The following is a 14,612-nucleotide window of genomic DNA, read 5'->3' as shown; positions in this document are numbered from 1 at the left end:
GGTAGAAGGTCCCTCTTCTCTCACCCCTTTGTGGTGTGAAAAGGGTAGCAGTGTTTTAAGGTGAACAGGAGACTTGAATGTGATGGGTAGGGGAGGGGCACAGCAGGATGCATGTTGAATTCACAGCTGATTCAGCCATCATCGTAACAGCTCTTGCCACTCCTGATGGTGCTCATCATGAAGACTCAACTCAGCCACCTCTGTCTTCAGACAATGAAGCAGGATGGGGCACTGAAGGCATCACACATCCCACAGATGCCCCTGGGGGTGAGGTCCTCCATGGGCTGAATCCTGCTAGTACAAACGAAGCTGGAGATGACTCTCTCCTGACGGGTACCAGTAAGAATAATGAATCATACTCATTTCTCACGTGCTGTGTGAAATGAGGCATTATTTCTTCTGAATCTGACGCCTTTCACTATCTTTCTCATCTTGGGGATCTACATTCTTGTTGTAGACTTGCAGTGCAAACTGATTTATAATTCTGTTGCATGTGAACATCCCAACAAGAAATGCTACCCATTAAGACTGCTTTTCCCTGGGTCTACTCTTTCTTATGCCCTCCAGATTTTTTCAATTTAAGTTTTAGTGGAAGGTGATACAGAGAAAATAATTTTATTTTTTTTTTTAGAGGTAAATGAATCATATGTTTAAAAACAGTCTTTCATGTCTATTCATTCCTGGTCTTAGGATAACCACAGGTGCCATTAGTACTGTAAATTTTAAAATAACTTACTACATTTCATGAAGATCTACAAGGTTCAATTACTATTTTCTGTATGTTATCCTATTGAGTTATCCACCACCACAATATTGGATTTTTATCCTAAAATTTTATTGTTTAATACTGGATTTTTATGATATTGTAGTACATTTGAAATGTTACATCTTTCATATTTTAGTAAGAAAAATAAAACTCTAAGGGAAAAATTAACATTTATGCTTTCCCTTTTCAACTTCCATTTTCTTCAGGATTACTTTAAATCACAACTCCTGGGATTTTCCAAAGAGCTATGAAAACCAAAACTTGTGTTGATAAAAAACAGTTCTTTTCTCTACTTCCTCCTTTTGTTTTCCAAGAATGGAATGGATCATATAAAGCTTCACAGTTTATTGTCATCAGCTTGTTAAGCTTTATGTGGTTTGACAGATCGATTACAAATAAAATAAAAAACAAACAAACAAACAAAAACAACAACAACAACAACAGGATTTGGCAATCTATTTAAGTGCTTTCTAACAGGTCATTCTAATCTTATTCCTATGTAATGACACGAATTCTAATCCTCATTCTATTCTGTAAATAATATGATTTTTCTTCCTTCTAAATAGTTGTTACTAGGTATTTTCCAAGATAACATTTTAGGCTCCCATTGTTTGGAAATGCATGTTTTGGTGTATCATTTTGCTTCACAATGTTAAATTTCAGTGGTGTAATTTTGCATGAATATTAGTCTTTATTATTCTGTTCATATTTTGGAGCATTTGCAATTTCTGCAAGTGCACTAGTTAGGCTATGCTATTTTTTGCATGTTTTTTCAACATCCTTACTCTTTTGCATCAGCAGCAGTCTCTTTAGAAAAGAGCGCCGTATGAGTGATTGTGGGAAGGATATTAATTAATTAATTTCCTTAATTTTCCATTAGAATTTATTTTGAATTATTCTGTTGGGAGACCAGCACGCATTCTTATGATAATCTCATGGAAAATCAGGGATGAAAAATACACTAAAAAGAATATTTTATTAGATTGATGATGATGATCTTAATCTTAAATAGTCAGGTCTAAGTAGCTGCTATCTATTCTTTAAATAGTTTTTACATACTTCAAAGCTCACTGATATTAGGGGAAATGAGTAAGCAAGTATTAGAATAATCAATAAATCATAGTTAAAGGAACAGAAAAAAATAATAATAATAATGACAGATACAGATCTTGTTTGCTTGCCCAAACCTTCCCCAAGGAAAAAGTAGACCTAGTTAAATGAAATGAAGACAGAAAAATTGATAAGGTGGGATTTTGTAAATATCTTTGAGGTTAACTTAGCCATCATCACATTACAACAGTAACAGCCAGCATTGATGTTCTGGAACCAGAAGATGTAACCCAGGAAGTGTGGGCACCTCGAGTCATCGTAACAGCTCTTGCCACTCCTGATGGTGCTCATCATGAAGACTCAACTCAGCCACCTCTGTCTTCAGACAATGAAGCAGGATGGGGCACTGAAGGCATCACACATCCCACAGATGCCCCTGGGGGTGAGGTCCTCCACGGGCTGAATCCTGCTAGTACAAACGAAGCTGGAGATGACTCTCTCCTGACGGGTACCAGTAAGAATAATGGATCATACTCATTTCTCACGTGCTGTGTGAAATGAGGCATTATTTCTTCTGAATCTGACGCCTTTCACTATCTTTCTCATCTTGGGGATCTACAACCCTACTGCGGACTTGCAACCCAAAAATCTGTGGTGGGATCTGTGCTGTTGTTAGAACGACCTTCTGGAATGGTCGCAGGGGACTTCTTCCTGGTCCATTTGGTGGTTTCTGGTCTTTGCTGAAGCATGTTGCTGGGTGGCCTCCTGTCTCTTCTTCTGCAAGTCATGTGCCATGGTGATCCCAAGTTCCCAGCCCCATCCTCCCATATTGCGCCTTGGTGGGGTCAGGCTTGGTATGCTTTGGTGCTGCGATCGGTGTGGTGGAGGTGCTCTGGTGGAATTAATTGGGTGATCTGCTCCTGTGACTCAGCAGTGACACCATCACCAAGGAGGACTGTCCTGATGGTGAGAGCAGAGCAATTGCGCAAGAATTATATCCCATAAATTCTGCCTTCCATTCCTTACTCCTCGCTGGGGGATTCACAGGCACGACCACCACAGATCGGGCTGTGGTATGGCTGCTCACTCCTGAGTTACAGGGTCAGATTTCTGCTGCTGTGGTTTCTTCTTCTGAAGGTCTTCCCTCTCCATCTGTCACTGGGATACGTGGGTACAGCCAGCGTCTCCCTCCAACACAACAAGCAAGTGTTGCTTAAGGGTCTCAAAAGCCAGTGGCAGCGTGGAAGAGGAAGGGGAGGCCTTCTCTTTGTCCTTCTCCTGCCATGCTTTAAACCAGGCAGAAGACGTCCTTTCTGACTTGCTGTGATACAGAAAGAGGGAAATAACGTGGGTGGTGGTTTGGTGAGCATTAACGTTTAAAGCTGATCGTGCCGTCATCATGGCAGTCACAGAGTCCGTGGATGTTGTCAGCCGAGAGGAAGCTACCAAAGAGCCGTTGGCACCCAGCACTCAGCCTGGAAGTGAAAGTGAACAAGCAAATACCACAGACGGCTCTTATGTCAATTTGGTACCTGGAGTTTTTTCAGACATTGATGATCATCACAATCAATTACAGACCCCTCTTCCTCCTAGTAAGAAGTACAAATTAAAATGGTTTTCATTTTTCCATGTCACTTGTTGTTTGGGACAATGATGATCCTCTGAAAGTATGTGCACTAACCAGGGTTTTCAGTTATGCTCATATTGTAATTTGCTTTTTTGTTTATTATTGCTGTTGGCATTTCTAGATGTGTTTATGATCCACGTTTAATATGCCATGAAAGGAAATCTTTTTCTCTGCAAAGCAGAGGACTTTTTCCAAATGACTGAAAGTACTGTTTTGCAAATAACTTTTTCTTACATTTTACTATCTGTATGTGACAACATATCTCATAAAATGAAAAAGCATAAGCTTTCTCCTCATGCCCATATACACATGATAGCATTTTTTCTTCTTATTTGACGGGCACAAGTGACATCTCTGTAACACTTAATTGTCTTTCGTTTTTCCCCTGTCCTCATTCCTTCTGTGTCAGTTGAATATATAGCAAGAAAAAGTAATTCCCTCTGCAGTCTTTTTTTTTTTTTTTCCCACTAGGTACCTCTGCTGTTGGTATCTTGCCAATGATTAATTATAGCTACATGTAGTGGGTTTTAACTGACATTTCCTTCAGGAACAGTTTCTTTTTTTAAGTGTTATTCTTCTGATAAAGTTAGTGGAGTTAACAGTAACCATGTTTACGTAGTACACTACAAATATCTTTTTTTTTTTTTTTTTTTGGTAACTTCTTAATAGTACGGGAAATGAAGGGACTTTTCCTTGTTCCCAAACACATCATGCTAATAGTTTTTTGGTTTTTTTTTTTTCAGAATCTAGTTATCTTACACACTAATCCAAATACTACTTTAATGCGCTTTCCTGGAAGTTAGTGGAACCTTGTCAGGTTTGGCCAATGCTCTGTGGTCATTCTTTACACACAAACGTGATTTTATACTTGTATAATGTCATACAGCAAGCACTTTAAAGATAATTTTATTGTTCATAATGGTTAGGAGTTAGAATTTGCTTCCAACGAAAACATTAATTTTGAAAGACTTGAGTTAAAAATGGAATTTGGAGTGACAGCTAAATGTTTCTAGATATGTCTGATTTCTCTCGACACTTTTACCCTGGGATAACTCCACTCAGTTTGGTGGAGTCTATTTTAATTAATTAATGTTAATTCATAAGTTATCAGGTAGAATTTATCTTCTTTTTTTTTTTTTCCAGATTTTTATATAGGCACAGTAAAATCAAACCTACCAAAACCACGGTTAAAGTATTTTGACATAGGCATCGCAATATAAATGCAAAACGTGTATTGGCATTTTGTTGGAAAGATAAATATTTTTAGTAACTCTTTCCTACTGCGACAAACTCATTTCTTGACACCCACTGCCCTATTAAATTGATTAGTCCAAGCAGCCTCCTTAATTTACTGTACAGACATTACAAACTTTGAAAAAAGGTTTGCTACCTTTCTGTTTTGAGCATATAAAACCTGTAAGGACTAGTTTTAAGACCTCTTTCTAGGTGAATGCCTGTGTAGAATCTTTGCATTGCCAGTGCCTTGGCAATTTTTCATACGGCCATCTTCTTAAACTTCCTTATTTTTCTCACTTACCTACCCTTTGTGCTTTGTAAAAACATAGTACAAGGGGATTACTAGGACACTACTGTTGTCATTTTTTAAAGTTAATTTATTGAAGGGTTCTTTCATTTTTAACGTTGCCCTATATAGCTGTATTGGAGTGAAAATGATTCATTAATATATTGACAGACACTAGTTAAAGGCTTCCTCCAAACAAATTAATGGTTTCATGTAGTATACTCCCTTCTTCCACTTGCTTTTCCTCTACAGAAATGTTTAAGCTGTTGTCTGACATCACACTAATGACTGACCTTTTGTCCAAGTGCCATAGTGGAATAACAAATCAGTCTACTGAAGGAATACAAAAAATAAGTGTCAAAAAGAAGAAAATCTAGTATGTCATCAAAATGAAATGTAGAGTGCAACCGAGGAGCCCTCCCTGCCTTCTGCAGGCACTTCCCGGGAGCCAGAACACCAGGGGACATGACCAAATCCTGTTTCTTCTCAGTGCTCAGGGGAGGGGAAGAGCAAATTTAGCAGTTCTCTTAACACAGGAATCTTTCATAAATGTCTTTCTAAGGGCCTATTTTGGTGAAAAAGCTCTGCCATTTCATAAGGATGATTTAAAGCACCTTAAAAATATCTGCTGACATGTCAGGTAGACAAATCAGTACATTCCTCTTGCTCAGTTTTCTTGGAGGCTAGATTAGGTCCCATAGGTGCTGAGTTAGTGCTCTGTCCTTTGGGGTGAGATAGCACAAAACAACTCATTGGTCAATAAGTTCCTTGTTAACAAAAGTAATGAAAACATCTGGAACATTCAACTACTTGTTGGCTATGCTTAACAGGAGGAAAATGTGCTTCTTAGTTTTGTATTTGCCAGCTGCCATTAGGAAATGAGATCAGAAAGGCTGGCTAGAAGAGAGCTGCAATGTGTATGACAGAATAAGAACTTTACAGCTGATTAGAGTGAGTGTCTAATTTGCTCTATCGGTGTCTGGAAGAATTCAGAGAGGTGGAGATCTGTAATATTGTTTTTGTACTGATAATGAAGTTGTAGTCCCATGTGAAACTACCGTATCTATAACATACAGATAATTTTAGACATGGGATACCCATATGGCAATAGAGTGGGCCACAAATATTACTGTCATCACATAAAACTTCAAGCAGTGTGACCATCACAGGAAATATGTGAGACTGGAAGTATGCATTTGAAATTAAGATCTAATTCAGTCTTAGAACCAAATTTAAAAACGTATTAAAAAGAGCCAAGGGATCCATATCTAAGTTTACATAGAGTATTTTTGCTATTAGAGAGAATATTTAGAATTTTTAAGGTCCCACTTTATACATGGCTATCAAATTTAAAACCATCCAGAGTACTATACTTCTATTTTATGAAAGTAGGAAAGTTTCAGAAATTCCATATCATCCTGTATAGGAATAAAATAAAAAGCCTTAAAATTTCTCCATATTGACCATTTTCAATTTAAATAAGAAAGTCAAATTCTTTTTCTCCCTCTACTCTTTTGTCATTCTCTTTTCTCCACGGAACAGACAAGACCTTTGACTTACACAACAAAAGCCTCTTCAAAAAGTTTCCAACATTCAGAAGTCTTTACCTTCTCTCCAGAAAATTTCTAAGCAATTACAATTGTGTTTTGGTTCATGAAATTATTGCATAATCAAAAATGAAACATATGAGAGTGGGGAAAGGGAAAAACCTTGAGCTTTGTTATTCAGAGTATGAAAACTAGCCATAGTTCAGAGTATGATGATTATAGTCTTCGTAATAGGTTTCCATATGAATACTTTTTAATGACCTCAGTGTGAACTTTCTAGAAATATTTTTTTTTGTATTGTGAAAGTCATCATTTTTTACTTCCCTGTTATATATTCACTAAAGATATTTGGAGTAACATATAGTTTTGTTCTTTAGGATCTACATCCATTATAGATGATGATCATGGATCACGCAAGGGAAATGTTGAACCCACTTCCAACCCTGGAGAGAATGCAACAACAACAATAACGTCACAACCAAGGTCAGCCCAGGTACCAGGTAGGTTTCTGAATTCATATCTTTTAACAATTTAAGTACATAATGATAGTAATATGAACTGAAATAAGAGATGAAAATGTACATCAAGTATTGTTGTTCAGGTTTTGTTCTGAATCACATTGTCACTGAGAGTCTGAGAAATGGAGCATATTGCAACTCATAAAATATTCTAGCACTGTGTAGATGAGAGAAATCATGCATTTTGGAGAACAGGATTAAGAGATAAATAATTTTCATACATTGATATGCAATCAGGGAAAATTCAGTAAAGATATATGCAAAGTATCACAACTTTGAGAATATTCCAGGAAAAAATGTCTGATAAGTGTTACAGAAAAGGGCTTGCAGGTTAAAATAGAATAGAAACAAGCCAACACAATAATACAATTGCAAAAGAATGACATTTTTTTCTGGGACGTATTAACAGAACGTCATTTTTAAGGCAGAGAAAGTAATTATTCCACTCTAAGTAGGCCTGGCAAGTCCCGAGCTGAAGTGCTGCATTCAATTTGAGGCATTGAATTAATTATATAGAAAAAACAGAGAAGAGCACAAAGATAAAAATTTGGTAAGGTAACATAATATGAACAGCATGAAGAACAGGCTATGGAGAAGGTTGTGAAATCTCCTTTATTAAAAATGCTGAGAGCAAATGGAACATTTCTCAGAGATGTTCTTATTCATTCTATTTCACCGGAGTGAAATATAACTGAGGTGATCTCTTTGGGTCCTTTCCAATTTTACCTCTTTATCCTGGTTTTGTAGTTCCTTCTATTTTTTTTTTTGTTGTTGTTTAGGATTTGGCTTTTTTAAGATCTCCCTTAAAGTAAGATTTTAAATTAAAAAAAATAAAATAAAAATGAATGTAGACATTTCACTCTACCTTAAAGCCAACCTACTTTTGTACATGGGATTGCAGATGTGTCAGCACTAAGCCTTTTCTTCTGCACTTGGAATAAATCAATGACACAACTCCTCTTCACCTATGCCATCTAAAATACACTGATTCTAGATGCTAGAAGTGGTCAGGTATTTCATCGGTGTTGGCCTGGGTATAGCTGAGCACTTTCTTTGATCACCTAGGCAGTGCGACTGATGAAAATGTACCTGATTTGCACAGAAGCAATTTGCAAAGTGAACAAACATTCATTCAAAAAGTCTTGCAGCCTAAAGAATGCACAAGCATCTGTGAAACTGCAAAATTACATGGGATGGATTAACACATTCTCTCCCCCTCTCTTGACTCCCCCTAGAATGGCTGATCATCGTTGCTGCTCTCTTGGCACTGGCATTGATCCTTGCAGTGTGCATCGCCGTCAGCAGTCGGAGGAGGTACGGTAGCCCTGCGCTTTGAAGAACACCACAGCATGATGTGGGTGCTGGAATAAGGCACTGCCACATATCTTTTAGAGGTCATGGTGAAATAGGAAGTATATAAGGCATATAGTGAGATGGAAAGATCTATACCTTTCTTTCTGTTAAGTGACTCTGGAATTACATGCCTCAAACGGCACGGCTTATTTATACATCACTCTGCTTTGCGTACAAAAGCAGAGGCTGCCATTGTTTCCTCCCTCTCAGCCCAGAGGCACCATAGAAACAGACAAATAGGGCCAGTATGACTAATTATAGACCGTATCTGACGAGAACTGAAACAATGTCAAAGCTAAAAATTACGTCCTAGATACTGCAAGTGGAAAACATATCTTTTACTTAAAGCTGCCATGCAGCTGGGATTGAGACCCAAGGAGAAAAAGTGCACATGGGTCTGTGGGTGTGCAGGGTTCATGGAGTGGATCCTACCAATACGCATCAAACCCTATGAAGATCAGTCTTTGAAGCACGGACATAATCTGGTATTCTTGAAACAGGTGTTTCAAAATAATTAAGAGATTCATCTATTCTGCTAAGTGATAATCTGCTGCAGACCCAGGGAGGGAGGTGGTGTGCAGTCACCACACTGCACACGAGCATCAGCTCATCTGAAAGTAGCTCTGCAGCTGTGTTGCAAGGGAACTGGGTAGGTGAAAAGGTGGACTGAGCATTCAGGGTTATCCGAGCAATAAAGTGAGAATATTCCAAGCATTCATTTACTTAAAAATGAGAACTGCAGATTTATTTTTATAATGCTGTCAGTTAAAAGGAATGTTGACAGCAGCTTCTCCGGTTTCACTCTCATTCTGACTACCTGTAAAAGCCTGTGGGCTGTAGGCTTTGGTTTCAAGGTAGTTAGCTTCTTGATTCAGAAATCAATAGACTTGGCCTTCGTAGTTACAAAGTCAGTATGGCAGGGATCTCAAGCACTTCCACCAAGCAATTGGTCCTTCTCAGTGAATAGCAAATTGCTTCACTATAGGGTTGTTGTTGATGTTGTTGAATTGGTCTTGCTTTAATAAAATTTGTGTTATCTTCACCAAAAAAAAAAAAAAATGACCCAAGGTTCAGTGTGAGGCAGTTTCCTTGTTTGATTGTTTATTTTTTTATTATTCCTCTTGTTGCAAAGAAGAATGCCGCTGTCTGGTTCCTGTTGTAAAAAGTGTTAGGATCTCCATCCAGAGTCCAACATTGGGTGCGGCACAGCCTGACCATCATGTCAGGAAAGAAAATCTGAGCTGCTCTTCTGAGAGGCTGTGGCCTCTCTTTCAGCATTTCATAGCTGCAGAGCAGGAATCGTTCCCGAGTGTGTGCGTAGCATTCACACAGCAAACTGAGCTGCTTTGGATAAAATAATCCTTACCTATCAGTCAGTAAGCATGAAAAAAAGTAATACTTCAAAAAAATAATGGTATAATTAAACTGCCGAATTAGTCATTCGGACAAAATCTGTTTCAACGAAGAAGAAAATGCTTTAAAGTAGAACTTCAGAAAATTAGTGTCCCTCTTAACACACCTCTGGGCATTCAGTTTACACTAGGCCATTCAAGGACAACAAGTGGGATATTCAGCGCAGTGTACCCAGAGTTTTAATGGATTAGGGCAAATCTGATATCCGTGTAACTATTAATTTCTACTGCCTTGAAGAATACCCAACCCACTTGGTCCAAAGTCTGGATGTACAATGACCCTGTCCGTATACTAGGATATATACAAAGTTCATAAATGTGGATATATCCACACCTTAGAAAATCTTTTCTAGCTTTCAGTAATGCATGTTAGTCCTGTCTATAATGACACTAGATAGTAACTGAATCAGTAGGATCCTGCAAAAGTTTATGTATATAATTGTGGATTCTTTCAAAAATAAAATATGCAGCATGGCGACACCTTACGCCTTGCATTGCGTAGGCCTGCACTGACAGACACAAGTTTCATTTCTAAGCACCTTTTTCTAAATATCGACTTGAATTTTCTTTTCTTATTTCCATTAGTCTCCATTTATGGTACTTATTTCCTTTTCATTTCTTTCTAGATGTGGGCAGAAGAAAAAGCTTGTGATCAATAACGGCAAAGGTGCAGTGGAGGACAGGAAGACGAGTGAATTAAATGGGGATGCCAGCAAATCACAAGAAATGGTGCACTTGGTTCACAAAGAACAGTCAAATGACCGAACAGGAGCATCTGACGAATTCCTCACCATTGACGAAACACAAAATCATCAGGAGCTGGATATGAAGAGTGGAGTGTAATGGTACCAACTCACCAAGTAGATCAGAGCTGGGGAAATCAAAATCACACGGAACTTGGGCCAGAATTCACAGATGCACTGTGCTACTGATGTCTTTTGAACACGATTAAACTTAAGTTGTCTTCATTTTTAATCATTTTAAAATGATGTCTGAGTTACAAAATTGACATTTTCTATCTGAAATAAGCCCCAAGAGTTGCATAAATTCGTCAGTTCCTAATTCCTACACAGAGGACACTTACTGTGTCCTGGGTATATCATTGATCCCCAGATACAGTGTCTTCGCTGTGCGGAGCTACAGAAGTATCCAGTTGCTCCATCTTACAGGTATTTAAGGTACTAAACTTGTCATGGTACAAGAGTAAGCAAGCAACAAATGTCGAGAAAAAAAAAAAAAAAAAGCTTAAACCAAAAAGGCCTCCTATACAATGTCTAAAACAGCAGAATCTATCAGAAATGCCTTACAGCCAGGAAGAGCAGTAGGTGCATTGAAAGTCTGCCAGTAAAATCAAAAAGTGACATTTTATAATGATTTATGACTTATTCTGTAACAAGGAAAACCCAGAAGGACAAATCTTATTTATCATTGTTTTAAAATGTCTGTGGGCATACAGCAAGCCTTTTTGGGAGGGGGAATAAAAAGATGAAAACATGAGATGATACATAATAAATATCATTACTTTGTTATCTTAACAATCTGTACAGTTATCCTTGAGTTTTTGAAGAGTTATCCTTGAGTTTTTGAAATGTTCATTGCTCTTCCCCCTCCCTCCTTCATTGGTCCCAGTTTGTGTATGTTTTTAAAGAGTCTGTTAGTTAGTATAATTAATAAAACAGAATGACCCCAGCTCTATTGTGCATGCACAAATCAAGGAATTTGAAATCATCAGCAATGATGACAGTATTTTTATTCCTGAAGAACAGGTCTTTACCTTCCCCTGCTCAATTGTACTTCGGAGACGCTGAGCCTAGTAAAGCTTGTTTCCCCTGTAACTGTTGCGTTACACCAGTTTGCTGATATTTTAAAAGTTACCTTTCTATGATCTCACTCACTTCTGAATTCTATTTTCTCCACATTTTATTTCTTCTTTTTAAAAATACCAAAACAAATACTGCTTGTTTACTGGTACCAGAAGTTGAAATTCTACAGAAAAGATCAAAGAGATTTAAAGGAAACTCTCCCAGCAATGTAATATAGTAAAATAGCTGCAGCTGCATTGTCATATGCTTTTGTTTTGTCATTGTATGTCTATTATGTAAAGTATTTGTATTAAGCTATGATGCTGTGCATTATATTGATATGAACTGCCAGAAAGAAAATTATTTACTACCAGTGGTCTGTGCGATTTTTAAGAAAGCATATTGGAATGGAGGGCGAATTGTAACTTCTAATCGGGCTGCCCCAAAAAAATGCAAGCAAAATCAACCAGAGGTAATAGCATACAGTGAGGTGTGTCAGCTGTGGGACGGGGAATACCAAGAGAAGTCCGTTCAGATGTTCCTGTTCACTGACCATAGCACCTTCATTGGAAAACACCGTTCTGCTAATGCATGTTATTTTTCGTTCTCCGTCTGAAGCAATTGGAGTATGAGTATTCAGCTGGCTAAATATTAACATTACCTAGCACTGATCTTTACTGGAACACGAAGCACAATCAAAATAGTGATTATGGTTCTCAGTTACAGCCCTTCAGCAGTTTCCCAAGCGTTTCATTGAGTTGCTTAGTGCCCTAGTATCTGCAGGCAGATCTCCTCAGGGAAAATGTACACTTGGGCAAAAGGCCCCAGGACAAGATGTGATTTCAGAGTACACGTAGGACATTTTCTGACTCCATGTATGTAAAGATGTCTCATCTATGAGCAGTCACACAGCTCCAAAGGTGTTCAAACAAGCTGAAGCCAATAAGGTCAAGGTGACTAACACTATCAGTATATGTGGTCCATTGTCAAATTTCTCAGCCCTGCTATAAGCACATATTTTAATTCTGAGCTGTGCTGTGGGAAGTTTGTTGACTCTACATTGATTTTTAATTCCCGTAATGTTTTTAAGCAAGCTTTTCTTTTTCTCACTATAAATCAATAATGTGTAATTATATACTCTTTTCACTAAGCGTGGAGATCCAGAATAAGAACTTTGACTCTCTTTAACTCCCAATTGAATATAAGCCACAATCAAAAGGAGATTTTTCACTGTCTTGAAGGATAAAGATTTATTTTATTTATTTTTTTTTAAAAAAAAAACAGAGTTGGGAGAGATATTATTCATCTCCCTACTGAGATGTTCAATGGAGAAATTTATCTAATGTTCAGTAACTAGAAATGCATGGACAACACTGGTTGGCTTCTTTTTATATTTTTAAATAGGGAGACGCTCAATTTCTCTTTAAAAAGGCAGTGCCATTATTTTATATACGCTGATTCTTTTTAGATTATGTCATGCAACTGAAGTGCAATTAAGTTTCATTGTAGTTTCAAAACTAGATGGCCATTTCATACATGTAATATAGTACATATTTTTATTAATCTTGTTTTTTATTATTTCAGGGGTTGCTTGTTGTGTGTATGTGTTTTTTATATAGAGCACTAGATATATTTGCATATTTATTTAACAGATTAATCAAAAAGAAAGAAAATAGCACCTCTAAATTGTAATTAGAAATAACATTGCTTAAAAAAAAAAAAAAAAGTAAACAAGCTTCCAAAAATAAACTTGACTCCACATTGAGCATAAAAATTAAGGTTAAAGTTACTAGTGGGAGAGAGGATGCATTCGGCAGGGTAATCATATATAGCAGTGGTGAGCCAGAGGTCAGTTCTGCTTGCAAGCTGCAAGCCAAACTCAGCTGAAGGCTGCAGGACCTTGCAGCACCCACGGGTTCCCCAGCTGCTCTGGGGGTTAGCAACGAGTTCAGCTCCCCTCGGAGCTGAATATCTCTGGGATATCTCAGTCCAAGTTAAGATCAACCCAGTAAGACAGAAGTAATGTTTAAAGCAGTACGTATATTTAAAAGAGAGGTTGTATGTTTTATGAGAATGTAATATTTTCGTCGAACAGTCTGGGGTGATTGCTTCACCTGTATTTTCTTGAAGCTCTTACAAGGAATGTTTGATTAAAGCAGTGAAAGGATGTGCAGCCTTCATGTCTATCTGTGTGGATATTTTAAACCCTTCCCACAACATCAGTCCCCAAATTGTATTTCTGCACAACAGTCTCTTCTTCATAGGGATGTCTTTTGTGTGTCCTTTGCCGAGAACACCAAAACCAACTACCTCTGCACTAAGTAGTGTACATTGGCTGGAATATTATTAGGAGAAAATTACCAGGTGTCTCGTAAACACCGACACATAGCCACAGTGTTGGGGAGAAGCAGAGATTTGTATATCGTCCTGGTAAGGGCTGCTCCTAGTCACTCTTTCTGTAGATGAAGGGAAGCAATAAAATCCTCTGAGAACTGTGTTCTGCCTCAGCATACTTCGTGTGCCAGCAGTTACTGGTTTTATTTTATGCTACATTAGGCTGTTAGCCAGCAATTATCTCTTGGCCTTATTAAACAACTGAAGGCTCAGACTTCTCTGGTTGCAAGATTTTGATTAGTTAAAGAACGTGAACCCTTTGGGTAACCACATGCACTGACAAGTTCTCCTTTGTGGAAGGGGAGAGGACAAACAGGTGGAAGGGAAAGTGCTGAAGTGGGCTGGTCCCTGGGGATCAGCTCCAGCTCTGTGGGCATGGGTGACAAAGCTCTCATTTCTTTCTGGGGGGCAAGAAACATGAAATGGTACTTTGAGGATGGGAACTCCAGGCAATTCGGGGCAGACGGAGAGTGCAGTCACTGGGAGACGAAGTGAGGAAGAGTGAAATTTCTGTGCCACTGACTGGGAAAGTCCCCTCAACATCCCCAGGACTTTGTCACTTGAATGGTTCATAGCTCAGAGAAGGGAAAAAGAATCGGCCTTTTCCTGTGAACCCCCCAC

General features: G+C 38.1%; 1 protein-coding gene across 18 annotated transcripts in view; it reads left to right on the top strand.

Annotated features, from left to right (window-relative positions):
* CD44 (CD44 molecule (IN blood group)) overlaps positions 1-14,094 on the top strand; it is a 64,741-nt gene extending 50,647 nt beyond the window's left edge. For 13 of the 18 annotated variants that reach the window (XM_066997112.1, XM_066997109.1, XM_066997108.1 and 10 more), the window contains 6 exons: positions 151-339; positions 2,067-2,330; positions 3,223-3,408; positions 6,890-7,012; positions 8,266-8,344; positions 10,422-14,094. In XM_066997112.1, the coding sequence (XP_066853213.1) occupies positions 151-339; positions 2,067-2,330; positions 3,223-3,408; positions 6,890-7,012; positions 8,266-8,344; positions 10,422-10,638 (1,058 nt within the window). In that variant the 3' untranslated portion in view covers positions 10,639-14,094. The remainder of the gene's footprint in view (positions 1-150; positions 340-2,066; positions 2,331-3,222; positions 3,409-6,889; positions 7,013-8,265; positions 8,345-10,421) is intronic. The other 5 variants (XM_066997122.1, XM_013194477.3, XM_066997113.1 and 2 more) reach the window with 4 other exon arrangements.
* The last annotated feature ends 518 nt before the right edge of the window (positions 14,095-14,612 follow it).

Source organism: Anser cygnoides, chromosome 5 (assembly GCF_040182565.1).
Source record: "Anser cygnoides isolate HZ-2024a breed goose chromosome 5, Taihu_goose_T2T_genome, whole genome shotgun sequence".
In the NCBI taxonomy this organism is placed as follows: domain Eukaryota; kingdom Metazoa; phylum Chordata; class Aves; order Anseriformes; family Anatidae; genus Anser; species Anser cygnoides.
This window is presented reverse-complemented; position numbering and strand designations above follow the sequence as displayed.